A 27,550-nucleotide genomic window follows, 5' to 3' on the forward strand; every position below is an offset into this window, starting at 1 on the left:
TGCTCACTAAGTGTCCCTTACATGGTTGCTGTCAGGTGGTGGCTGGGACTGGAGTCATCTCCAAGGTTTCCTCACTCACACGTCTGGCTGTTAATGCTAGTTGTTGGTCGGGACCTCAACAGGGGCTACCCACTGGAACCCTTAGGTGCATCCCCTCCACGTGGCCTGGGTTTCCTTACCACATGGCAGCTGGGTTCCCAGAGCAAGTATCTGGAGATAGGAAGAGAGAGAGGGAGTGGGCAAAGGGGAGATGTGGAGTGAGCGAGCCAGGTAAAAGCTATATCATCACCTCATGTGATGTAGCCTCAGAAGTCACATAGTCCACACTCTGAGTCACCAAGTTCTGCCCAGGTTCAAGGGGAGGGGACACAGACTCCACTGTCTGAAGAGAGTGTAGCAAGGTTTCATTGTAAGAAAAGCATGTTGATGGAAGAGACTGCTATGACCATCCTTGGAAAATACAATCTGCCACACTTTGGGCCAAGGGTCTATCCCTGGTCCCATTGCTGCGGTCAGGGAACCTTGGATCACATACTCCAAAATGGCTGCAATCATCCTCCCCTGGAGCTGCAGGCAGTTTTCTGAAAATGAAGCGTAGGATGAGCTCACGCACTGAGCAACCTCTTTACAGTGGGACATCCCTGAAGTACTGAGAAAGCATCCCATGAACACAGCATCTACTCTTTAATTCCAACCTCAGGACTCCAGAGAAGACAGTGAACAGGACATGGGAACAGTGGATTCTGTGAAATCCCATTAAAATATTTCCCGACAACAGGGTGATGATTTTAAACTGGTGGGTTTTTCCCCCTTTCCTTCTACCCCTACTCTTTCCGCCACCAGTCCAAACAATAATATTAACCCTCCATCTCTCTGCTCTTAGGGAAAAGGTAGAGACCAGAGGAATAAGTCTTTGTTCAACCTTGGCTTTTAAAATTGACTTTTGTCAAGCTCACAGGAGCAAAACTTGTTACGTAATTGCAAGAGCCACAGAGTGGAAAGAGAAATTGTTTCCTATGATATTGAAAGCTGACCTTTAAGTATCAATGAGCCCAGCTTGATAAGAAAACAGAGTAAATTGCATATAGACCGTGATGGAAGAGCCCTTCCCTGCTGTACAGGACAGAGAGAAATGCCTTCCTTCATCAAGAGAAGAAATTCAGGGAGAATCAGAGAAGAGAGCAAGAGAGAAAGACACATGTATCTCTGATCATCACCATGGGGTGGGCTCGTAGGGATGGGGGATGGGGGGACAACAGAATCCTCCCAACAGATTGGAGGATCTGAAGGCAGAATGGATTTCTGCTCAGCTTCCTGCCTAGAACTCTGGGAGGAAAATTCCTGATGAATGTTCCATGCCAACATATGGCAGGTACGGCAGCACGGAAATGATAGGAAGACAGATCTCTCCAGAGCAAGCCCTCCCCGCACCGTGAACACCAGGCTCCCAGCCCCTCAGAGGTACTCAGGTGACAGTGAATGCCCTGGCTAGGAGCCTGAAGGATATGTCTGAAGACTGGGGATCTCAGGGCTCACAGTAGCACAGGGCCACCGTAACAGAGAAAGGAAGAAATACCTGCATATCTGAGTTACGGCCATAGGTTTTAAAGCCGGGACACCCATATCCTGAGACCCAACGTCTTTCAAGAGCGGTTCTCAAGCTTTTTAGTATCAGTACCTCCTCATACTCTTAAGAAGTATTGAGAGCAGAAATTAATACAACACTGTAAATCAACTATACTTCTATAAAATTTTAAAAAATGTATAGACGACCCCAAAGAACGTTTGCTTGGATGGGACATATCTATACACATTTATTATACTATAAATCAAAATGAAGACCACTTAAAAGTTATTTACTAAACCATTTAAAAATAAAAACAATAAATCCATGATGTGTCAACATAAATAACACACTGCTATGAGAAATAACTGTTATTTTCCAAAAATATAGTAAGAAGAGTAGAATTATTTCCCTTTTTTACAAATTTCTTTAGTGTCTGGCTTTAGAAGATATCTAGATTTTGATATCTGCTTCTGCAGTTAGTGTATTGCGATATCACACTTTGTACACCTCCCCCCAGAGGCAGGGGAGGAGGAGAGGAAGCACCCACAGAGAAATCGGGGTAGGGGGTGTAAAACCCCCCTTTTCCACTGCCACTGGTCAGTCCCTCCCTTATCAAAGGGACACTGACAAACCCCAGTAAACCTGAGCTTAGGCCAGGAAGATGCTTTAGTTCCACATTAATTTGGAATTGTTAATATTCTAATGAACTGGACATATTAATTATTAAGCTGTGAAGTTACCAAATGACTTCTTATTTTCTAAGAATAACCTGGAAAGTAGGGGATGGGAGGAAGGAATAAAGCTGTTTCTGATGACATGATAGGACTTACTTGCTTGATATTATAGTGATTATATAGATAAACGTGTCTTGCATGGGACCTTTACGCAATGCCCCAGATTAAGGAAAAGGAAATTTCATTCATGTTAAAAACTCAAAAGAGGATCATAAAACCATAAGAATGAGAAACTGGATGACATCCTTGATAGGTTATACGAAGACAAGGCTTATACACACTATTATATATAAAACAAATAATCAGTAAGGACCTACTATATAGCACAGGGAACTCTACTCAATATTCTGTAATAACCTATGGGAAAAGATCTGAAAAAGAATGGATACATGTATATGTATGACTGAATCACTTTGCTGTACACCTGAAACTAACACAACATTGTAAATCACTATATTCCAATATAAAATAAAAATTAAATTAAAAAATAAAGACAAGGCTTTAATATATCAGGAGAAGAAAATCCTAAGGAGAGATAGGATGGAAAGGGAGACGGTAGCGCAGGGACATGTGATTCTTTGTCCTACATGATCCTGGCCACCATGTGGTACCCCACACACCTCTGGGTAACAGATTCCACCATACGCCAGCAACCAGTGTAGGCACATGGCACAGACCAGACCAATTAAAGTCCATTTCTTTAATTTCTAAACTGAGACTTAGAGAGAGAAAATTCCCTCCTTCTCAAGGAATGGAACTTAATGATATGAATCTGGGGTTACCAGTAGCCTTGTCCCACACAATATGGAGAAAGAATACAGGCAATAGAAAAGAAGAATAATGACAGCTAACATTAATTCAAGGCATTATTCCAAAGCACTTTACATGTATTAACTCATTTAATCCTCATGTTGTCTCTTCCTGAGCAGGGACTACTGTATGTCCCATCGTTAAGGAGTTTGGCCCTATCCTAAGAAAGAAAAGGCACTGAGGCCCCAAGGAAGCATGGTGGCAAGATCAAGACTATACTTCAGAGGAATCACTAGAACTCTACTGCAGGGAGGGGACTGGTGAATTTCATTCTGAAGGCTGGGAGACCAGGGAGAAGCATGGTGACATTGTGCCTGGAGAGTTACCAAATCAGAATTTTTGTCCTATGCTCAAAATTTCAACTGCATAGGGCAACACAGTGGTCCCTTGAGGATTTTGAGTCATTTTCTGATTATTTAAAAAACATATTGAATAATCCACATCATTAATGTTTTAAAAACTATGTAGGCTAATAACTATCTTTCATCTAGCACTGTGATTATTCTGCCTATATTATGCTTTAAAAAAAATCAGAATCGTGTAGGTATAAAATGTGTAGCTAAAACAGTAAGTAAATAATAGCAACAAATCAATTATGTTATCACTAAGTGGTGGGACTCTATTTTGATTTATTTATTTCTTTATATTTCTTTTAATTGTTGATCATTTCTAGTTTTCTATAATGAGCATATATTACTTTTATATTCAGAGCACAGCCCACATAGGCAATGTTATAAATATCATAAGCTCATTTTACATATAAATGTATCTATGTGTGTATCTATGTGTGTGTGTGTGTGTGTGTGTGTAGCAAAATGACTGGAAGAAAGTCACCCTTAATTATTAACAGTGGTAGTGAGTCTAAGTAATTTTTAAATTTCCTTTTACCTTTATGCGTTTTCCCAATTTTCTATAATGAACATGCATTCCTTTCATAATGGAAAAAATAAAATTTATTCTTTTAAATTTTAAAAGAAGTGGGGCTGGAGGACTCACTTGGAACAAAGAAGCTGCACATTCCTGAAAACAAAGCAGCAAATATTACCATCCTCCAGCAGAACCTCCTCTATAAAGGTGCCCCATTACTCATACAGGGGTTGGCTTAACTGTGGTAGATTCAAGTACCAATGGGAAGAGTTCTACTGGGCATACACCTTAAGGGGCAGAGTCAGCCATCATCTGCTGTGACCTTTGCCCCCTTTTTCCTTCTTTCCCTGGACCGTGCTTTGATGGCTCTCTGATAGGCAGAGTGCATTAGTCCCACTTGTAATTGGGGAACTGGTAAATCGGGGGTTGCGACAGGGGCCCGGTGGGCAGAGTGAGTGGCAGCTGTTCCCCTTGGAAAGGACACACTCTCTCTGGTCTTCCTAGTCCCTCTCACTCCCTGTTTTATCCCTTCTAAGACAATCACTACTGCCTTTGAGAAGACACAATTTCTAGGCTATCTTTAATGTTAGCCTAATATAGATGTGTTAGATCCATTAGGAGGTAGTGAGGATTATGAAATCAGAGAGCACAAGCCCATCTAAAGGGGACTACACCTCTCACCTCCAGCCAATCACAACAATGGCCATTCTTTAATATGTTAAAGGATGAAAATACACTGATTTTTAAATATGGCAATTCATTTAAAATGAAAAGACTCTCTGGGCCAATGAGTTCTGGCTAAACACAACATATCTGTGAACCATACTTTGGTTGGTCAACTAAAAATACAGACGCTCCAAGTCAAATAGTCAGAGCTGGGGTTCCTTACTCTCATATATCCATAGCAGCTCTTAACCACTGATACTGAGTATTAGGGATGGAACCTGAATTCTGACAAATAGTCTTGGCACCAGTAAGCAAGTAATGCCTTGAACCAGGGCATTTTAAGAACCCACAGGATCATGGACACGAACTCCTGGATATAAACATCTCCCTTGGAAACTGAAAATTGGGGATGTAATCCCTCTTCCTGGTAGGTCAGGGGATGTAGGTTTTTAAAGTAAAAGATGTGGGCTACATAAGGGGTTATTGAACACTATGAGCAGAGAGCAATCTATATAAACAAAGTTTACTGACAAAGTTTACTTCCTAGAGCTGGCCTTGAAATATCATTTTGCTTATTTCCATGATGCCCTTCTCACAGGCCAGTAAAGCTTCCAAAGATTCTGAGCTGGACTGGTCTTTGTTCTCACCGTGTAGCTCTGAGACCCCTGGGAAGCCGTATCACCAAGAGAAAGTCAGTGTAGCAGTAAATTGAAATCATGTCAAAATTCAGCAGAAAGAGGAAGATGAAATACCAAATCCCAAGCATCTAAATCTCTCCCTCCAACTGTTACTTCTTACCACAAAATCTCAGAGAGAAATACATGCAACAAGAAGAGAGCAAAGAAGCATTTATGATTGTCTAGGGCCATGGAGAATTTTAGTGGACTCAGCTGGAACTCATGGAAGACTCCGTTTTCTCGAGTTAAGAGTTAGAGGCAGAATAAGAAAGAGAGGGAGATTCTTCTTAAGTCTAGGGCAGAGTTGGTTTAATCAGAATGCCCAGGTCTTATGAGACCTAGGTGACTCCATTTGAAGGTATGCCCCCGGTCAGCTTACAGTAACCACTGGGGAGAAAGATCTCAAAGGACTTCAGGCCAAATGGAGGATAAAGATGGCCTCTCATTCTTTTAGAAAAGAACAGCTCCAGCCTTGTCTTGTTTATCTAACCCAGTGAGTGACCATGACTCACAAGTGTGTAGGTTGGGCACTGGGGGTGGAGGGAAGATAGGAGAGTGCTGTGTAGACAGCCAAGGTGAAACTGAGTTGCTTGGCCCCTCTCCCCTGGGAGAAATCCCTGCCCTTGCGATTTCTCTGGATGTGTGAAGAAAGGGAGACCCTGGGGTTCACTTTGGACCGGGACCAAAAGGGAATTTGGTCAGTCCAGACCAAAGGTCCTCCTCTTTGGATTTAGGATGGGCATAGAGGATGAGAGTTAGTCTAGGAAGTTTCTGTGAGGGTCCATTCCCTCGGAGACCAGATATTCTCCTGTCTTCCTGTTAACTTCAGAACTCAACTCAAGCCTTTGGTCTTGACATGGGCACTGGTGTCCTTTCCTTGGGAGGAGAGCAATCCAGTGCGAGAGAATCCCCATGGGTTCTGTCTACACCCTCGTGGGCTGCCTTACCAGGCCTGCCAAATCGCTTCTGACCCCCATGAGGACCAGTGAGGTGAGCAGTTCACCCCTCACAACTATTGTGATTGTCTCTTCGATTTTGCTTTCAGAATCTGATGAAACAGGTCAAGCCCACACAGTGAAGATTAGGTTTACCCACCAGGCCAACCATCATCCTCTCTTCTATTTCTCTACAGACATTCAGCTTAGCTCCAACTCCAAATAAGCTCCTCAGATAGGGCTGCACAATATGTACCAGAAAACAATCTGGCCCAAATAAAGAAGCATCTTCAATTCAGAATGCTCGAATTTGTTGCCACCCTATGAGGTTTCACATGATGAACCTTGTTCCCCTTAAAAGAGACAAAATCTTCCTGCTTTCATATTTGCCAGGGTGCTCGTTTCCATATTTCCCAGGCACACTCATTTCTAACCCCTTGGAAAGGTCCTCTTGGTGGATTATGTCTGTTATACCCTAGAAGTAACTTGGCCCATCTGGCTCTGCATCTCCTGTGAGGAGGAGGGTTGTCACCTAGAGTAAGAGAGTAGAAAAGAACTGAGATCCTCCTCTTCCCTGGAGGCAAACGAGAAAAATCAGGATAGTTATCTTTGCATATGAGAGCAAATAACAGTGAGATAAAGAATCAAGGATCTTTTCTCTTCTCCTTAAATTCCAGGTACCATGAAGTACAGACTTCATCTTGGAATCCCAACTCTTTCCCAGCCCCCTCCTCATCCTACACCCACCTACATGACCAGCTCAGTGGTGAACAGAATTTTCCAGATGTTTGATAATACATGTCCTACTTCATTCCATCACGCAGTCACGACTGAATATATATTTAGAAATTTTTGTAATCCCATCCCACCAGAAGGGTCAGCACCCCAGGCCTCTTAGATGTATGATTTCCTCTGAAATCAAGAGGACCATATCCGAGAACTAAAGTGAATGCCAAGCCCCAAGAATTCCTGCAATCACAAAAAAAGAAAAGAGCTGAGAAGGTGTGTTTCTGCAGCTTTCCTTGTTCTGCCCACCCGTTTCCTGGGGTGGAAAATGTACAGTTACGCTCTATAGGTTATTATAATTAAGTGGTGCGCGGAATTCGTTTTTTTAAAAAATAGCTTCATCGACTCTTCCGGCGTATTTTTGTAAGACAAGTCCATGTGAAAAGCAAGTGAGGCTGGTTATTGTTTAGCATGTTTAATTAAGTATTTCTTTCACCCTTCTGGGAATTAAATATTGAATGGTGACTAAACACAGGGAAATGTGCCCATGTTAATTTCTGGTTCGCAGCCTTGCTTCAAAAGCAGGGTGAAAAGCAAGGGCTGAGTCTGTGATCTGGAGTCTTTATATAACAAACAAAGCGATTGAAGGGTCACCCCTCTCGTGTCCTATAGGAATTGTTCCAGGAAGAATCCCTTTCGTGTTTTCTCTCCTCAAGTGTCTCCCTGATGGATTCCTTCCCTGTTACCAGTTTACATCTTCATCTCGAAGAAATGTTTCTTTCCCTGCCAGTTGCATCAGTTGTGACTCATATGTAAGAGGGAGAGAAAGCACAACTCAAACTGGCTGCCTGGGGAGAGCATGTCTTTGCTCACATCAGTGAAGAGCCCAGTGAAGGGGCTGTAGCTCAAGCGGTGTCATCAGCAACTGCTTTCCCTTCTCCATTTCTTGCTCCATTTTCAGATGACCCTTCTCCTCATGGTGCCAAGGTGGCCCCATTAGCCCTGCCCTACATCCTCCTAGGTTCAAGCCCAAGAGAAACGAGAATGGCATTATTTACCCCAACAGTCAAACCAAAGCCTTGGGTCTGACTCTGCTGTTCTGATGGGATCACATGTCCATCATCAGATCGTTGACTGCTGATGGGGAATGGAACAATCCGATTAGCTTAGGCCAAGTCACACGCTTCAGCCCGAGAGCTGGGAATGGAGCCCTACCCGAAGTACCTGGGCCAGGGGTTGGGGGGGGGTAGGAGGGTAGAAGGTGGTTCAGGGGGTGGGGGTAGTTCCCCAAAGAAAAAGTGGTGAACCAGAAGAAGGGTGAACGGATGCCGGGGGGCGGAAAACACAAACAAATAGATAAACAAAACCGATGTCCGTTAAATCACCTTTCTGTTGGGGGAGCTGTTGTTTTTCTAAATCTAAAAGCTAAAATGGCCTCATGATATCTTATTCCAAATCGTTTGTTATCCATCTGGCACCACTGTCCTTTACAAGGCAGGAAACTGCATTTGTCAAAATCTCCTTCACTGCATGTTTCTTTCTTAGAGTTTGCCTTGGAATGGAATTCACATGAGATTTGGAAGGGGGTGGTGAGAGGGATGCCGTTACACTTGGGTACAGTTGCCAGATTTCACAAATAAAAATACAAGATACCCAGGTGAATTTCAGATAAATAATTTTGGGGTGTAAGTATGTCTCATTTCCCCATGCAGCCTTATATGCACCATTTGGGACATACTGATACTAAAAGCTTATTTGTTATTTATCTGAAATTCAAATTTAACCAGCATCCTGGGTTTTGTCCGGCAACCTTTTTTATTGTTTATTTTTTTTTAAAGGGAGGTCCGGGGGTGTGTGTTTTTTTTTTTTAATATTCATTTTTAATTAACTAATTATTTATTTTTGGCTGTGTTGGGTCTTCGTTTCTGTGCGAGGGCTTTCTCTAGTTGCGGCGAGCGGGGGCCACTCTTCATCGCCGTGTGCGGGCCTCTCACTATCGTGGCCTCTCTTGTTGCGGAGCACAGTCTCCAGACGCGCAGGCTCAGTAGTTGTGGCTCACGGGCCTAGTTGCTCCGCAGCATGTGGGATCTTCCCAGACCAGGGCTTGAACCCATGTCTCCTTCATCGGCAGGCAGATTCTCAACCACTGTGCCACCAGGGAAGCCCCCGGCAACCTTATTTATCCTGGAGGACATGGTTGCCAGGCTTGGTGCCTTAGCTGACCCTCCAAGAACCCCCTTTTTGTGGTTCTGCAGACATATGCTTTTGGAGATCTCTCCATGGGCTCCTGCGTTGCAGGTTCTGACACATGAGTGCTGTGGCTTCTTACACGTTGCCATGAACTGATCTACCCCTATATCCAGGCAGCAGAAGAAAACAGCATTTTGCCATTTCTAGGTAACTCAGTCACTTCTGATGTCTGTGTAGTCTTCAGGTTTCTTTCCTTTTACTCTTCTCCAGAGGGTTGGAAGTTCCTGAGGGCCTATATATCTTCCAGCCATCAGGAGAGGGTGGACGTCTGTCCTTTGTACCATACACTGTCATCCACCAAGGCCTTTAGGCAATACAGGTACCTATTCTGTTTTCTTCCTCAGCCTGACCTCACAACTGGCCCTCTAAGCATTTCTGTTCTCCTCCTCCCAACCATTCTACAACGATCTTGGAAACAGTCAGTTCCTATCACTGAACCTGCTAGGTCAAGGCAGCATTGAAAGGCTGCCCTCTAGCTACTCTCCTTCAATCCTGCCCTCATCCACTGCTGCTCTAACTCCAGGCACCAGGTTGGATAAGGGCTTCTCCACGTGTGTGCCGTTTCCCATGTCTTCCCTGGGGAACCAGGCTCAAGTGTCCCTTCTCCTGGACACCCAAGTATGTCTGTAGTAGCTGTCACGTCATCCCCTACCCTGAACTCTCCTGAAAGGGTCAAGAATTCTACAGTCATAGCCAAGTGGTCCCCTACTTTGCCTCCCCAACCTCCTCTTCCCCATCCTAGAAAGAGTTCTTATTCTTCCTTTTAAGGAAATCTGCTTATCAGATCGCCAAGCCCTCTGATCCATCTACAGCTTAGCAATTACATTCTAACCTCTTCATCCTCCAGACTCTGCCCTGTATATTCAAAGCCAAGCTCTTGGAATTAAACCAAACAAGCAACACAACATAAACCTTTCCTCCCTCTTAAGTGCTTGGCTCTTACAATAAAAGAAAAGAAATAGCTTGGTTTTCACCGCTATTATCTCTGCTCTGTATTTAAAAACTATTGAGAAATTCAATGGACTGTTTCAGGCTGTAGCCACACTCCCAAGGCATTACATGTCAATAACCCACCAAGTAAAGAGCCACAGGGCAACATCCAAACATATAGGAATGGAAAACCTCAATTAGTATTTCAAAGTGCATCCCCTACTTGTAATTGTTAGCACACTCAATCGGTTTATATTACCAGAAAACCAGACGAGAGAGTGCAAATGGAAAATAAGTAACAGTCAAAGATTCCATAGAGCAATCTGTCCTGCTGTGAAGAAACACGTCATTATGAGAACCAAATGGGCTCTCATAATTTCAGGCAAAAATCAATTTAATGGGACGTTACCTATATCCTAAAACATTTTCTTAAATCACAAAAATAAAAAGGGAGAAAAAATTCCTTAAACAATCATGTGGTTTCAAAATGTTACCTACAAAGGAACAAAAATCAAGCTCCCTTCACACTTCTCTCCAACACCGCATTTCAGAAAACAGTGGAACAGTTTTTACAGACCTTTGAGAAGAACACAGGTATTATCCTAAAATGTTATATCTCCCTAGCTCTGGGCTGGAGATATGGGTTTGAGGGCCATTAGTATAAAGGAAAGAATTGCTGCCTTGGATGGGTGAGTTCATCCAAGGAGAGATTTTAAAGTGAGAGGACCAGAAGCTCTGAGAGATGCCCAAGCAACACTTATATGGAAATGATGGGCAAAAAGGGAGTAGTCGGAGAATGAGAGGAAGTGCCCGAGAGGAGGATGCTTGTCATAGAAGCTAAGAGACTACTGAATCTGGAATCTCCTGGGTTGAACAGAGCCAAGAAGTAAAGTAAGATAGGGCTGATAAGAAAGACGTCACCAGTAATAGACCTAATATAAAATTTGTAAAATTGGGCAATCACCATTTTAAAGATATTTGATGTGTAATTTTAGAAATCTAATGAATTATTAGCATTTATTCCCAGTAACTGAAATGAACTCCCCACAACACTCAAGAGTATAAGAAATGACACATCCTTTTTTTTTTATAATTGTGAAGTATATCATACATACAAAGAAGTACAGAATATATATGTACAGTTCAAGAGGAATGATAAAATGAAAATGCATAAGCCAGGTTAAGAAATAAAACATTACCAGGGGCTCCCGTGTGCCCCTCACCATCCCATGCCTCTTTGTCCCCAACAAGAAGGGATCAAAATCTGAATTTCGTGATAATCACCCACTTACTCTTCTCTAGATGACTACATATGTATATCTGCCTGAAAAAAATATTCTTTGTTTCATTTGGTTTGCAACTTCTACTAAATGTACTCTAATGTACTCATCTGTAACTTGCCTTTTTTGTACAACATTATGCTTTTGAGATTCATCCTGTTGATGCATGCAACTATAGTCCTTTCATTTTCACTGCTGTATAGTATTGTATTCTATGAATAGTATATACCGTAATTTATTTATCCATCCTATCATGGATGAACACTTGGTTTGTTTCCCATAATTTTGCTATTATGCACAATGTAACAATCAATATTCTTACATGTATCTCTGGGATGGAGCCCCAAGTAGCCTGGACTCTCCTTCTACACATGTATCCAGTATATCTGCCCATGAGTGTCTGACATCTTCACTTAGGGCATTCAAGGTGGCTGAGAGGAGACCATTCTAACAATGCATGCATGTTCTTTGAATTAAAAGTTCATCATTATTTTCAAATATTTGATACAGAAAGGTTGATTTAGATTCAATATCCGTTAGCAGCATCACAAGAAATCTCAACATAACGTTTGTCAAGGAAGAAAAGAAGAGCTGTTAAGATTCTGTAAATATAATGTCAACTGTTCACTTTTGAATAATTGTAAAAGGCTTTAAATTTTGCACTACTTGCTTGTGTGAACACATCTTGTCAATGATGACTATCGAGAATTTAAAGAGATCATAATTTAAAAGTGTTGAACAGGAATTATGCCTAGTCATTTCAAGGAAAAATTTGATATACAAAGTGCAATGCTCATGGAAGCAAGTTCAAGTTTCTAATTTAAAAAATGGCAATTATTTCATCTGAACAATTACACAAATTTAATATCTTCCTTAACACCTTTTGCAGTAGCCAGCCTCTCAGAGAGCACCCAGGGATTCTTCTTCCCTGGCATTCACATCCTGGTGTAGTTCTCTTTCACAATGAATAAGGTGAACGTCCGTAACTAATGGGATTTTTGCAGAAATGACAGTGTGACCTCCAAGGCTAGGTCATAAGAGATATTGGGGCTTGTCTTGCTCTCAGATCACCTGGTCTAGGGGAAGGCAGCCAGGGTGTTATGAAGACATTCAAGCACCCAATGGAGAGCTCCACGTGCTGAGAAACTGAAGCCTCCTGCTGACAGTCAGCACTGACTTGCCAGCCACGTTAATGAGCTACCTTGGAAGTGGTTCCTCCAACCCCAGTCAAGCTTTCAGATGATGTAGCCCCTGATAACATCTTGTCTGAAACATTATGAGACATCATGAGACAGAACCACCCAGCTAAACTGCTCCCATCTTCCTGATCCACTATAAACTATGTGAGCTAATAGATGTCCATTGCTATTTTAAGCTGCTACCTTTTGGGGTAACTTGTTACACAGCAACAGATAACTAATACACTTGTAACTTTTATTTTTCATACCATAATTGCACAATAGAAAGACAACGTCAGTTGTTTTCAATAAGTCCCATATAGATGCCCCCCAAATCTCTTTCTAAAATGGAGATTAAGGTGTGGTGTTGGAGAAAAAAAGCAAAAGCTGACATTGCCAGTGTCCAGTAGCCTTCACTCTCAGACACTTTCAAGTCATCTCCACAGGCTCCTGTGTTCCTATGTTGGGGCAAAGGGGCAAAGAGGATGAAGGGCAAATAGGTCATGGTGGGGGTGGCAGAAACTTTATTTGAAGAGTTTACAGGAACTTAATGGCCCTGAATTCACTCTATACACAAAATATGAGTAGGATTGACACATCTGGAATCCCCAAGCACTAAAACGATAAGGATGCCTTCCTATATGCAAAATAAAAACTCTGCAAAACTAGGATATGTGTAAGAAGCCCCCAACATTTCTATTTTTCCCTGATGCTTTTTTTAAATGTCAACTATCAAATCCATCTTAAAAATTGTTTTCATGCCTCGGCTTTGTCCCTTTACTCATAGTTGGTCTGCCTACTGTTTAATCCAGCACTGACAAAACACTCTCTACAAACATAAAGATTCATGTTGTAAGGTGGACACTCTTCATCACAGCACCTCCTGTGCCCCAGTTATTATTAAATCAATCATTTTACCTTCCAGCTACTGGCTTTTCCTGAGGGGCTCTTATTAGCTAAGCTGCCTTTAATAAGTGCTTATTCTGTTAATATTCCTTTGAAGCCCACTCTAAATGTTCTTTTTACCCAGAAACTCTGCAGTCTCTGACTGGTGACTAAAATCAGGGCAGTAGGGCAGAGAGGAGCTCATTTCAGAACTGCAGCCCTCCTGCTGCCCGAATTGTCCCTTTCCTTGTCCCATTCTCACCTTACATGCATGCAGAGGTACAAGCTATTTATATCCTGAGCATGGAGAAGGACCCAGCAGGTGACAAATGCTAATTTCTGAGGTCAGGAAAGGTGCTTCACATTATCCCTTTTTGAAGACAAGATACAGACAAAGGGCAGGATAGGGAGGCTCTGAACATCCTACATATTGAATAGTGCTTTGCTGCCTTTAAGAACTCATTGCTGCCATACTCATGGAAATCAGTGATCTCATAGTTTTAGCCCCCATTTTTCAGATTAAGCACACACTCAAGGCATGGACAAAGCAGGCCAGTAAAACTATTTTATTTTCTTATAATTGATATTAAAATTATGAAGCTAAGCTGTCTAATATGACAGCTACTAGCCACATGTGACTATTTAATTTTAAATTAATTAAAATGAAAATGAAAAATCCAGTTCCCTAGTAGCACAGCACATTCTAAACGCTCAGTAGCCACATAAGCACTGTTATAAAATATTTCAGTTATCATGGAAAAGAAATAAAAATTTGATTGATTTCCCTTACATCTATATTGTGATTTGACATTGTTTTTAACTTTGAATTACACATTTCGGGAGTAGGTGGGAGAACAGTGTCTGGACACCTCTAAAGAATTTAATGTGACCTTAGCCAGTGCGCTCCTTAGCAGCATTTATATCCTTGATCTCCCCTCCACGCGCCTCATCCATAAGCATGGACCCGGACAGTCACCCACGAGCACCTCTAATCCACGAGTTCAGACGCGAAACCTGAGCCTCGGCTGGTTTCCTAGCAAAAGCGACGCGACCCCACCCCTTACCACCCCGCCGTGCCTCTCCTACCTTATTGGACCGGAGTGGGCGGGAACAGGAGTCAAGTGTCCAATAGGAGGCGAGCGGAGGAGGGAGTCCTGGTCGCGTCCCGGTCGCCCGGGAAACCTCTGCAGGCAGGTTCGCGCGCGATGCCGACAGCCGAGGAGCTTCCCGCGCTGGCTGAGGAGAACGCGGACTGGGAGCCCGGCGCTGACCCGCGGCTGCGACTCCTGGGGGCCTACGTGGCCCGGAGCCTGCGGCCGGCTGCGGGCGCCTGGGAGCGCTGCGCGGGCTCGGCCGAGGCGAGGCAACTGCTGCACGCCTTCCTGGGCCGCGGGGCCGCGGAGGGGCCGCGGCCGCTGCTGGTGGTGCGGCCCGGGCCCGGGGGCCTGGCTGTGCGCGCGGGGCTGGACGCGGGACCCGAGGCCGGCGCGCCTCGTGCTAAGGGGCTTTTTTGCCTGCGCACCAGGCCCGAGCCGCCGGGGCCCGACAGCCTCCGCGGAGCAGTGCTGTGCGGGGACCTGCCCGCCACGCCGCTGGAGCATCTGACCGCGCTCTTCTCCGAGGTGAGGGTGGGTCTGTGGCCCCGCGCTGGCTGCGGCTGGGAGGGGGAGGGGAGGAAGAGGCGGGGCCGGCGGGGCGGGGCCATGGGAGAGGAGACTGGAGCTGAGCTCGAGGAGTTACGAATAAAGTGGGATGGGCCGGGGGGCCGCTTGCTTCATTCCTGGTCTGCGTTCAGGCCAAAGTCAAGGCGAGGCTAGATTCTGAAGAGGGCCTGGGTCCTGACCTCTTTTTGAGGCGCCATTTCTGAATCCCCCCTGTAAGCTGGCATTGCAAAAGCCCGGGAGTGGTGGACCCAGGGTCATTTCCTATGGGTCAATGAGGTGAAGGAGGTGAAGGGCTCTCTCCACGCTCTTTACTTCTGGAGAAGAGTTAAAAAGGAGAGGTGGCTTGGTTTTGATTTTCGTGTCCTTCATGAACCAGAGGTCACCCCTGTGCCCAGGTAAGAAGTTGAGGCATCCAGTTGGAAATGTCCAGCAGGCGTTTGGAGGGGCCGGTCTGCAGCGCAGGAAGGAAGGTCTCCCCGGATGAGGATTATGGAGCGCTTTGGTGGCACCACAGCAGAAGCCTCTGGAGTGCAGGGGTGCCCGGGAGAGATTCTTGGGACACTTAGACCTTTCTGGAATAGGAGTGAACGTCCCTGGAACTTGGGTGTGTGTGCTCCTGGAGGCTTGATGCCCTGCTGCGTGATGGAAACACGTGCCGTGGGGAACACCAGAGAAATAAAGACAAGATCCCACCTGTGAAATTCACCATATATATATATATATATATATATAGCATCTTCAAAGCTAGTGTGACGGAGGTGGAGACAGACCTTACCTAAAGTTGGCCCCAGTGCTAGCACTGGGTCCTGGAGGCTCCCTGCTGCATCAGGTGTTAGGCCTTCGGTTGCTTCATGAGGAAGCTATGGGGAGGGGGAGTTCCAGAGAAGGGTCTGGGGTGACAGAGGAGCTCTAGGGGACTCAGGGAAGCTAGGTTTCTCAGTAGATAAGCAAGTATTTCAGTATTTTAATAACCGAATGGCTTTACTGCTGTGTGTTGTCTGAACACCATCCCTGCAGGAATCCAAGCTTGGATCAAATTCCCTCATGAACGGTGATGATAGGAGGAAGTGCTTGAAGACAAACTTACGGTGACCAAAGGGGAAAGGGGGGGAGGGATAAATTGGGAGATTGGGATTCACAGATACACCCCACTCTATATAAAATAGATAACCAACAGGGACCTACTGTGTAGCACAGGGAACTCTACTCAATATCTTGTAATAACCTATAATGGAGAAGAATCTAAGAAAGACTATATACATAACTGAATCACTTTGCTGTACACCTGAAATTAACACACTGTAAATCAACTATAGCTTAACAAAAATTTTTAAAAAACTTTTAAAAATTTTAAAAAAGAAAATAAGATAAACAAAATGCGAAATAGGTGAATAGATTTTAATTTACAGAATAAAGACAATGTTTATTGATATGTGAAAAAAAAAAGTGCTGTTGGGTTCCGAGGACAGACATATGCGTGTGGTCTGAGAGCCCTGCTTCACCTCCAGTGCTGAACTGGCTCCTGAACAAGGCGAAGGATTAGAATAAATAGAGAGCAGGGTAACTTTCAAGGTCTGGGGAGCAGACTGAACAAAGGTTCCGAGATGGAGCTACACCTAGTGTACGTAGAGGGCAGTGGGTCCATCTCAGAGTGGCGTCATGGCCAAGGAAAGGCAGTTCAGCGAGTGAAATTAATTTTAAAACATTTCAGACTCTTAAATGTTCAAGAATTTTCATCGGTGCATTGAAAGAGGCTGGAAACAAACTGAATGTTCATCTGTAGGGGACTGGGTGAACGAATTAAGGTCCGTCTATAATTAAAAGTAATGATTGATAATGGGACCATTCTTAAGATAATTTTCTTTTTATGGTGGCATAAAAAACCCACATAAAATTTACTCTCCCAGCAATTTCCAAGCATACAGCACAACATTGTCAACCTCATGCACATCACTGCGTGGCAGATCCCCAGAACCGTCCCCCTCCCCACCCCCGCCATCCTGCATGGTTGAAACTCTACACTCATTGAACAACTCCCACCTGGCCCCCCTCAGCCCCTGGCAGCCACATTCTACTTTCTGTGTCTATGAATTCGACCACTCTTGCTTAGTACCTCATGTAAGTGGAATCATGACGTATTTGTCTTTTTGTGACTGGCTTATTTCACTCAGCATAATGTCCTCAAAGAGGTTCATTCTCAAGGTAGCATGTGACAGAATTTCCTTCCTTTTTAAGACTGAATAGTATCCCATTGTATGTATATATACCACATTTTCTTTATCCCATTCATCCATGGATGGACATTTAGGTTCCTTTCACCTCTTGGCTATTGTGGATAATGCTGCAATTTAAGATAATTTTTTTTTAAAGGTTTAGAATTGTACGTATAGTATGCTACCGTTTCTGCTAAAAAAGAGAAAGGAGGGAGGGAGGAAAAACATTCATTTACAGAGTAATCCACAGGCCCAAGGAACTGGGCGACTCAGGGAGGTACAGGGGTAGGTAGAAGACTTACTTTCTACTGTCATGCTTTTGTACTTTAAAAATTTGCACCACGTAAATGTGTTATCTGTTTTAAAAATCTAATAATAAAATAATAAGTAAAAAAATAAATATAATAAATAATAAATAAATGTAATAAATAATAAATAAATAAATAATAAAAATAAAACAATTTATTTTTAAAATACCTCGAGGCCTTTACTTGGCGTTTCTCAAAATCTCTAACAGCAATTCTTGGGCCATGCAACCACTGCTGTCCCATCTGCTTTTTTCACATACCCTGAAGCTGATCCAGGGCCACTTCAGGGCCCTGCTCCCCTCCCACTCATGGATCAGCCCCTGGCTGCGTGCTCCCCTGGTCCTAACACCTCCCCATAAAGCGGCACTAAAGCCAAAATATCCCACCTGGATGAGAAAAGTATTCTTTGTTGGCGGGTGTGGGGTGGGGGGGGGGAGTGATATTAACGAAGGAATGAAACTATAAATTTTAACTTTTCTGTCCCATTACACTAGCACAAGGTAAAAAGCAAATGCATCCAGGAAATGTTTCCAAGGGAGAATTGACAGAATTTAGAAACCAGCCCTCCTGCTCCCTTTCTTCCTCCTCCCAGTCCCTTCATTCACTGCTGCCAGGTTCCTTTTCCTAGAGCTCTGGAACTTGGATGCTGTTTTGAAGTTCGGGGTTTTGGAGAGGGAGTGTCACCCACCCTTTCTAATCAGGTGTCCAGTCGGGTGGACCCCCGACTGGGTCCTTCCGTTGCCCAGTGCCAGCTGGTGCCAAATGAAGGAAACCAGGTCCTGCAGAGCAGAAACTTTATTCTTTTTTTTTTTTTTTTAATTTGTTTATTTGGTTGTGCCGGGTCTTATTTATTTATTTATTTATTTATATTTTTTAAATTTTTGGCTGTGTTGGGTCTTCGTTTCTGTGCGAGGGCTTTCTCCAGTTGCGGCAAGCGGGGGCCACTCTTAATCGCGGTGCGCAGGCCTCTTCACTATCGCGGCCTCTCTTGCTGCAGAGCACAGGCTCCAGACGCGCAGGCTCAGTAATTGTGGCTCACGGGCCTAGTTGCTCCGCGGCATGTGGGATCTTCCCAGACCAGGGCTCGAACCCGTGTTCCTTGCATTAGCAGGCAGATTCTCAACCACTGCTCCACCAGGGAAGCCCCAGAAACTTTATTCTTTAATCAAGGAACGGAGAAGGAGTAAGCTCCTGCTCTGAAAACGCCACCTTCTCCCCAGGTGAGGAGACGGGTGCTTTATACAGAGCCGGGTGAACAGTAAAGGCGGGGCGGGGCGGGGCGGGGCGGGGCAGGAGGAGCGGGCATGCGCAGAGCCTCCGTGCGTGCGTCGGGAGCGCCTTTCCTCGAGCGTCGCGACGCCTCTCCGTGTGGCTGCCCTATCGCCATCTTGGAGCATTCCAGTTCCCTCAGGTACTGCGGTTTTCTTTCCTTGTCGTTTCCGCAGCCTCTGCTTTAGTTTCCTTTAAGCAAGTGCAGCGGTGGGCGTAGGTGGATGGGTTGTTGAGGGCAGAAAAAGGGAGGCTGTAGGTTTGTTTCCGGTAAAAGTGTGGGTCCTTTTCCCCGTGAGAGTGGCATGGGATTTGGAGTCTGGGGGACCCGGGTTCCAGTGCTGGTTCTGTCGCGTTCGGTGGGGATGGTGTGAGCACGCTAGCTCACCTCTGTCAGGATCGAAGCACCTTGCAGGCTTGTCGTGAAATTTAAAATAACTGACCAGGACGCTTAGAATAGAGTGTGTTAGCATCACTGAGTCCAAGCCTGCAGTGCTTCTCGCACGGCAGGCTGATAAATCGAGCGAGGAGGTGTTGGGGCAAATAGTGGCTTTCATCGGAAAGCCAGCGGCCCAAGAAGACGGTGGGCTGGTAGAACCATCTTCCCTGCGGTAGAGTTCAAGCTTCTTTTGTACTAAAGGGGGAGGAGGTGCGGCTGGTATTACAAACTTGTTGGCGCTTGAATCCTTTGTTCTTGCAGCTGTTCACAAAGGTCTGGTCACAGTGTAAGCCTCCAACAGGACAATTGTTATTCTCTGTTCTTCAACTTTTTGTTGACACCTTTAAAGGTCAAGCCTGGGAGGCAAAACCTTGGGAATAGGCTGTCATGTGTGTTTCAGGCTCTAGGCAACGTCCTTTTACAAAGATGCAGAGCCAGCGTGATTAAGACAGGAAACAAAGCACAACGGTTAGAGCTAAAGGAATAGGTACAACGTGGAGTCAGGTTGGTTCTCTGTTAACATTAGTTGTAGGTTTTCCCTAAAGGACAAGAATTACTGTGACTCTGCATCCCCCTTAAAAGCTTCCTCACTTCCTGTCACCCACCCTTGTCACTTTGCTCTAACCCAAACTCATCTCTCCCCAGAGACTCAGCCTTTCTACCTCCGAGGTTGGACAGGCATCCCTGCTCCTCTTTGCTCCTTCTCGATTCAAGTAGAAAACAGTCCGGTTTGAATCTGATGCCTTTAGACAAAGCTACCGTCTCCCCCCATTGCTGTGTCATAAATTGATAGCACTGCCCTCATTTCTCCACGATCGGGCTCCGGCTCACTGTGATTCTCCCCCGGCGTTGCTCCCGTCTTAACGCGTGGCTCCCGTCTTAACGCGTGGCTCTTTCAATAGACACGTAAGTGATCCTTCATTAACCCGGCCTCTGAGCCCCTTGAACCTTCCTCCTCCGCTGACCTTGTCGCCCTTCCTGTCTTAGCCACCCCTTCCCATGCGGTTCCCAGTCCTTGCATTACCACACCACGCCCTAGCGATCCAATTCCAGGCACCTCTTCCTCTGACCCTACTCCTGCCTTTCCGGCTCACTCTCCCCAGCAGCCCCCTGCCACAAGCCTGTGACCCTGCTAGGACCTGCAGCCCGTTGATCCTGCCGCCTGCCCTCTGTCCATCCTCCACACCCACATCCTTCCCCCCTTACCCAGCTCAAGTGCTCCATCGTTATCATCACGGCCTCTGTCTTGCTTTGTCGTACATCTTTGGCAAAACCATAAATCTGGTGAACTCCAACTCCCTGCCTACTGTATACCCGCCCTCGTGAAGCTGAACAAAAATGTCTAGACTGCGTGTCTAGTCTTGCTGTGTCCTATCCTTTTCCTCACTCGTCAGGCTCTTACCCCCACATTGCGTGGAGAAGAAAGAGTTGTCAACGTCTCCAGTGACCTCTACTTGTCTGAGTCACATGGCCGTGTTTCAGTCTTTTTCCTGCCTGACCTGTGAGCAGCCTTTGGCACAGCTCATGATGACCCTGTCCTTCTGGAAGCACTTTCTTCCCTTGGCTTTCAGGTCACCAGTCTTCTGGTTTCCTCCTCTCACCATCGCCATTTCTTCTGTTTCCCCCGTTGGTACCACCCCCGCTTCTTGCTAACTTGCTAACATTGGAGAGCCCTTGGGCATCTTCTCTGTATGTACTCAGTTCCTTGGGGGGCACTCATTCCCTTTCAGAATTTTATGAATCATCTCATCTACATCTACCAGATTTGTTATCTCCAGACTGTTCTTCTCTGAGCTCCCAACTACCAAATCCGGCTGCCTATTCGGTGTCCCCACTTAGAAGTTCAGTAGATTTATCAAATTCTAACGTGTCTAAGAACCAACTCCCAATTCTTCCCGCAAGAACTTAACTCCACCGTTATTCTTCCCCACGTCAGCTATGGCAGTTCCCTTCTTCCTGTTGCTCAAGTCCCAAACCTTGGAATCATCCTGACTCCTTTTTACTCACACGACTAATCCATTAAGAAATCATTTTGGCTGAGCCTTCAAGATTTATGTAGAATTGGACCATTTCTTACTATCTCCTCTACTCTGCCCTGTGCCAAGCCACTCTCTTCTGTATTATAGCAATAACTTGCTAGCCAATCTCTTTTTCCACTTTTGCCCCCGAGAGTCTATTCTCAACACAGTAGCTGGAGCGATCCTATTAAAAAAGATGTCAGACCATGTTGGTCCTTTGCTCAAAACCCTTCAATGATTTACATTCCTCAGAGTAAAAATCAACATCCCACAGGCAGGGCTACATGTGATCTGACCCCTTTTACTCACCCCTACTCTTCTTGCGAATCCTGTCCCAGTTTCACTGACCTCCACACTGCTCCTTGATCACACTAGGCATGCTCCCACTTCAGGGCCTTTGCACTGGCTGTTCCTTCTACCCTCAATATACTTCCCCCAAGGGTCTGCACAACGCTCTCCCTATCCTCCCCAGTCTTTGTTCAAATGTTACCTTTTCCATGAGATCTGCACCAGTCACTCTATTTACGATTACATCACTTCCAGCCCACCTGTTTCTTTTTTTTTCACAGAACTTATGGTTTATTGACTGTCTCTTCCCTAGAATATAAACTTCATGAAGTCAGGAATCTTCGTCTGTTTTGTTCACTGATGTACCTTCCAAGCACCTAGAACAGTGCTAGCATGTGGTAAACTCTTGATAAATATTCATTGAGAATATTCATTTCCTAGAAAGTTCATATTCACAATTTTTCTCTCACTGAGAGCCCTCCAAAATGCACCCAAGCCCACCTACCACTTTTTCTTCAGACAGCATATATTTCAGTTATTCTCTGAACCTCTATCGAGTGCTTCCTGTATGCCAGACCCTAGGGAGGACTGTGGGTATAAGATACAGTCCCTGCCTTTTAGATCCTAGAAAAATTCTTGTTCATCCCCTCTGCCCTGTTAGGCCTCCTGCCATGGGTCCAAGGGGTCCTTTCTTAACATGAATGTGAGTAGAGCTCAATTTGTGACATTTTATCTCTCGGCACCCTCTGTTCACCTGCTGTTGTAAGTTCTCAGTTCAATGATTGCTTCCAGATAGACCAGGCAAGGATCATTCTCTTGGCTTCATATGCTGGGTCCAGACCTTCTATCTCATAGCCACGTGGACTCATTGGTCGTATATGTTAAGTCCGTGTTTTCTTTTCACCATTTAAGTCCGTGTTTTCTTTTCACTCTTTGCTAGGCAGCTCCTTATCACATTTCCTGATCATCTGTTTTTCTTTCTAGTATTCCCTTTCTATTAGTTGTGAACTTTTGACAGGCAGAGGTTCCTAGTGAGTTGCATGAATTACAACTTTTTAAGTTGCTAATGGTAGAAACCTCAATTTAAATCAGCTCAGAAAGTTCAAGAGCAGCCTGATGCAGGAGCTCAAATGATGTCATAGGACTTGGTTTTTCCTCCATCTGTAAACTCTCTCTTCCCCATATTGACTGTATTCGAAGGCTCCATGTGGTAGCAAGTTGGCCACCAACTGTTCCAGACTCGTAGAAAGAGAAAGCTTCTCTTCCTCAAAATGTCCAGATAAAAGACTTTGGCCTGACTGTTACTGGCTCAGATTTGTTCACATGTCTACCTCTGGATCTGGAGATGAATACTAAGAGAAGAGAGACTATGTTCAGTGGCCAAAACCAATCAGGTTCACCCTACAGACAGATTCAAGACCCTCAACTTGGCTTGCTTCTTTAAAATGCCCTCTCGGACCACCTGTAGACAGAGGGTCATGCTTACCTGCATCTGTCCTGTTTTTGCCTCTTGGCCTTTGTGACAGTTTCACCCCTTGATGAGGAAGGGATTCCTGCCCTAGGGTTCGGGGGATGGCCATACACGTAACACTGGACAGATGAGACTGCCCGCAGGTTATTAGCACAGATACAGTCCAGAGGAGGGAGATGCTGTGCCAGGCAGGGCCACATGGGGGGTTGCACGTGGGAACAGAGCAAATGAACAGGGGCTGTGGGAGGCAAGCTTTGTACTATCGAGAGGGTGTGGTGCCCACTGGTTCCTGTGGGAGGATGGGATCGACTTGCGTGAATATTCCACTGTCTGGAACTGAAGCCCACTCCTCAGGGATGGGCGGCGGCCGTGCCTGGTCCCCTTGGTAAGCAGGGCTCCTGGACTAGGGGCCTTAGGGGCAGGAGCAGAGTGGGCAGGGAGACTTGTGGATAGGTTGTTCGAGGCCCTCCCGATTTTACCAGATGCCAAGGCAGTACATAATGTTGGTTATTAATAGTTAGGTCTTACAGAGCAGGGACCTGCAAAAGGTTGTATATAGCCCTCTCGACCTCTCTCAGAATAGTCTTTAGGGTTTCAGAAGTTGCCTGCCTTTCTTTTCTGTGCATGTCTGTCCCAGGTTGTCATCCCCATCCTGGCCAATGAGAAGAATCACCTAGACTGGCCCCACGTGGTTTGTCAAGATGTCCAGCGACACGCCCACAGCCTCCAATGTGACCTCTTGGTTCTCCTTGAGCGAGCGAAGGGGAAAACTTTGCTGCCTCTTCCAGTCGGCTCAGAAAAAATGGGGTTTGTGGATTCTGAAAGCGAGACCGCGTAAGTACCACCAGGCTGGCCGTCTGGGCCTCAGAGATATGGGAGATGCTGGTTTATCTGAGTGTTGTCTTTACGACTTTTCTGTTCCTGACTCTGCATATCTTTGCTCTGCACACAAGCCCACTGTTTGCCAGCATCCTCAGATTGTATGTTTTGTGCTGATGACTACCCTCGCCCCAATCCGTCTGCCCGACGTCTTTTAAGGCTATCACGGCAACATGGCCTTTTTTCTGCTCAGAACTATTTCAGGGCTGAGAGTAGCCACGCTGATTTCAGTGTTTCGCTTATCAGGACAGTGTCTCGCTTATCAGGACAGTGTCTCATCATTGGCAAAGACCCAGGTCCAGTCTGGGAGACAGCACGCCTCTTCCCAGCATTTACCCAGCACACAGTGTCACTGTCCAGACCCTCCTCCCCCAGCAGCTGGAGACTTTTTTCAGGTCCTGGGGATTTTTTTCCAAACAGAAACAAATCTGGCTTTGTTGAGGCTTGAGGTCCATGCCTCCTGTGCCTGGGAAGACATTAAATAAAGCCTCATCCTCTTCTCCATGTAAGAGTGATACCAACTATCAGCTTCCACTTACCATTCCAGGTTTGCTTCTGTCCTGTGGGGATTCTTTTCTTTTTCATTCAAGCCAGGCTATATATCTAAATGCTATTTTTTAATCATCTTCTATCCAGCATTTCTATATGTTTGTGGCAACAGGCCATCTTCCTACATGTGCTTGGTCTGCCATGTTGCCGGGAGTCTCCAAATGTATTATGTCATCATTGTATATTCAGGGCCCATGATTTTATCTGAAGAATAAGTAATGCATGGGATAGCAATGTACTTTATAATGAGTTTTTGCTGTTGGAAGTAATTTGCTACATATATAATTTGAAGCAATTTCCCGGTTAACTGTAAAACTTACTGTGGTTTAATAAAAATACACAATTTTCAAAATAAATAAATTCAAATTACCCTTTTCCTATTCCTTTTCTCTTTTAACATAATAACATTCACTGTGCGTGTATATAATCATTGCTGAGTTTGTCTCCCTTTGTTCAAATTTGATAATTTCCCAAAAGGCTAGATCATATTTCAGGGAGGTGAGTATCTTCTCCCTTTAATACCGTCCATAATCACTTGTGCCATATCATTGCTCAGCAAATATGAATTTAATTAAATGAAGTGAAGGTAGGTTTCTGGCATGAAAATGCAAATGACAGATTCTCTTTCTTTGTCACCCATGTCCTGGGTTCTTGGCATGAACTATTGTCAGTTCAGACTTTGTGAAAAGGCAACCAAAATGTATTTTTGATTTTTAATCCCTTCCAAACATCCTTAGTTAGTTAGTTTATTTATAAGGTGTATGGGGGAAATGCATGGGAATTGCATTCTTCATTAGAAAAGTGAGGACAGAGGATAGTAATGTTTGGATGTCTGATAGCTTGCCTTGTGGAGGAGAAAGTAACCTATTTCCTCTTACGGCAGAGGTCAGAACTAAGACCAAATGAGGAACTGGCAGGGCGATAGACGTGGTTCAAAGTAGAGACAAACTGTCTCCCAGGGAGAGCTGATCTGAGGAATGTGCTGCCTTGTCAAGTAGGGAGCTGGCTGGCATTGGTGGGACTCAAGCAAGGGTTGGGTGACCATTTGGATGTTTTCTGTCCAATGTATTCCTGCACTGATGGAAAGACTTGATAAGATTCAGAGTTCTTTTTTTTTTTTTTTTTTTTTTTATAATTTTCAACATTATATCACTTTCTCTCTTATTTTTTTTTTTTTTTTTATATTTCCAAATCTTTGCCAACACTTGTCACTTGTTATTTTTCTTTTTTATTTATTTATTTATTTTTGGCTGTGTTGGGTCTTCGGTTCGTGCGAGGACTTTCTCTAGTTGCGGCAAGTGGGGGTCACTCTTCATCGCGGTGCGGGGACTGCTCTTCATCGCGGTGCGCGGGCCTTTCACTATCACGGCCCCTCCTGTTGCAGGGCACAGGCTCCAGACGCACAGGCTCAGTAGTTGTGGCTCACGGGCCCAGCTGCTCCGTGGCATGTGGGATCTTCCCAGACCAGGGCTCGAACCCGTGTCCCCTGCATTAGCAGGCAGATTCTCAACCACTGCGCCACCAGGGAAGCCCAGATTCAGAGTTCTTAAACCAGCCTTCAGAATATTGGCGAGCCTCTGAATCTTGAATAATTGTGTATGAATAACTGTATACACACATGTATAAGCAGCTTGTCTGAGGAGAAGATCTGTACTTTTCACTGACTACTCATTAGAGCCTGTTATCCAACAAAAGTTAAGAGTGCTTGGACTAAATGGAATTTCCCACCTGTTTTTAAAAGATTCGGGATTCTGCTTTGGGGGACACCCAGAGTTAAGCTATTTCCAGTGTCCCAGGAGATCTGTTGTGTCTTTCACAGCTTGGATTCTATGGATAAGTCAGTCATGTATGCCATTGAGTCTGCAGTGATCCAGTGGAGCCACCAAGTCCAGGTGGTGCTCAAGAGGGAGTCTTCCCAGCCTCTCCTACAGGGGGAGAATCCCACTCCGCAGGTGGAGTTGGAGTTCTGGAAGAGCAGGTAGGCACAGGCTCAAACCCTGGGGAGCAGATGTCTCTCAGAGGATAATGGGCTGGGGGAGGCAGCCACTGAGTCTGGTCCCACCCCCAGGCATCTCTTATCACCCCTGGAGCAGACAGCTCGGTGTCATTTGGGTCAGTGCAGTTCTTCTGTGCACTGGGAGGTGACACTTTCCCCAAGGTTCAATAGTCATGCCTCGTTTCTTGAGCTACCGTCAGTGTATCTTCTGGCATTTCTTCAAAGGCTCTTTCAATTACATGTAAAATTAATTAACTCTCATATTTTCTACTCTCTACTCACTTCTCCTTGGACAGTCAGTATGCACACATTTTTTGTAGGATCTGGAGAAAGAGAGGGGTTTTGGCAGTTCACCACTGAACGGCGTCTCCTAGGTTCCAGGCGATCATTAGTCCATCGTCCACTGTGTCTTAGCCCCACAGGTTTCAGAAGGACCTAATTATTGCTCTTGCTCATTCCCCCTCTTCCTCCCCATTTCCCTGCTCCTATTTGTCATTGTGCTGATTAATCTTTTACTCAAAAGGAGACAGACAGATATTTGAGGCAGGCATCCCTGTCCTTGCATGTCATGTGACCAGGCATGCCTGTAGGGCTCCAGTTACACTTGCACCCCGTGCTGAGACGCCCCATCCTTTTGCCTGCTTTCTGACCATTCTGCTGACCTACTGCGGGCCCTCCTCCAGCAGCCTTGCCCTGACACCTCTCTTACCCCACCCCAAACCTTCCTGCAAGAGCCAGTGACCTCCAGCTGCCAAGCTTTTGAGCCACCAGATGGTCACAGCAGTGTTCCCTGCTGCTGCCTCCTGGAGCTGCCCCTCTGAACCTGTGTTCCAGACTCAGGCTTTGGCCCTCACTGCTCTGGGAACAGAGGCCTCTGTGGAAGCACCCTGAGGCAGGCTTCCTCTCTCTGTCTAAGGGTGGGTCATCGCAGCGTGACGTGTGTTTCCTGAT

The 27,550-nt window shown here is 45.2% G+C and overlaps 1 protein-coding gene across 1 annotated transcript in view; it reads left to right on the plus strand.

The window, feature by feature from the left end:
• Nucleotides 1-14,581: 14,581 nt before the first annotated feature.
• Nucleotides 14,582-27,550, plus strand: part of DNAH9 (dynein axonemal heavy chain 9) — a 301,732-nt gene continuing 288,763 nt past the window's right edge. The window contains exons 1-3 of the mRNA XM_082373261.1: nucleotides 14,582-15,127; nucleotides 23,813-24,009; nucleotides 26,423-26,581. Of these exons, the coding sequence (XP_082229387.1) occupies nucleotides 14,711-15,127; nucleotides 23,813-24,009; nucleotides 26,423-26,581 (773 nt within the window). The 5' untranslated portion in view covers nucleotides 14,582-14,710. The remainder of the gene's footprint in view (nucleotides 15,128-23,812; nucleotides 24,010-26,422; nucleotides 26,582-27,550) is intronic.

The sequence above is a fragment of the Balaenoptera borealis genome (genome assembly GCF_965194805.1).
Source record: "Balaenoptera borealis genome assembly, chromosome: 20".
Taxonomy (NCBI): Eukaryota; Metazoa; Chordata; class Mammalia; order Artiodactyla; family Balaenopteridae; genus Balaenoptera; species Balaenoptera borealis.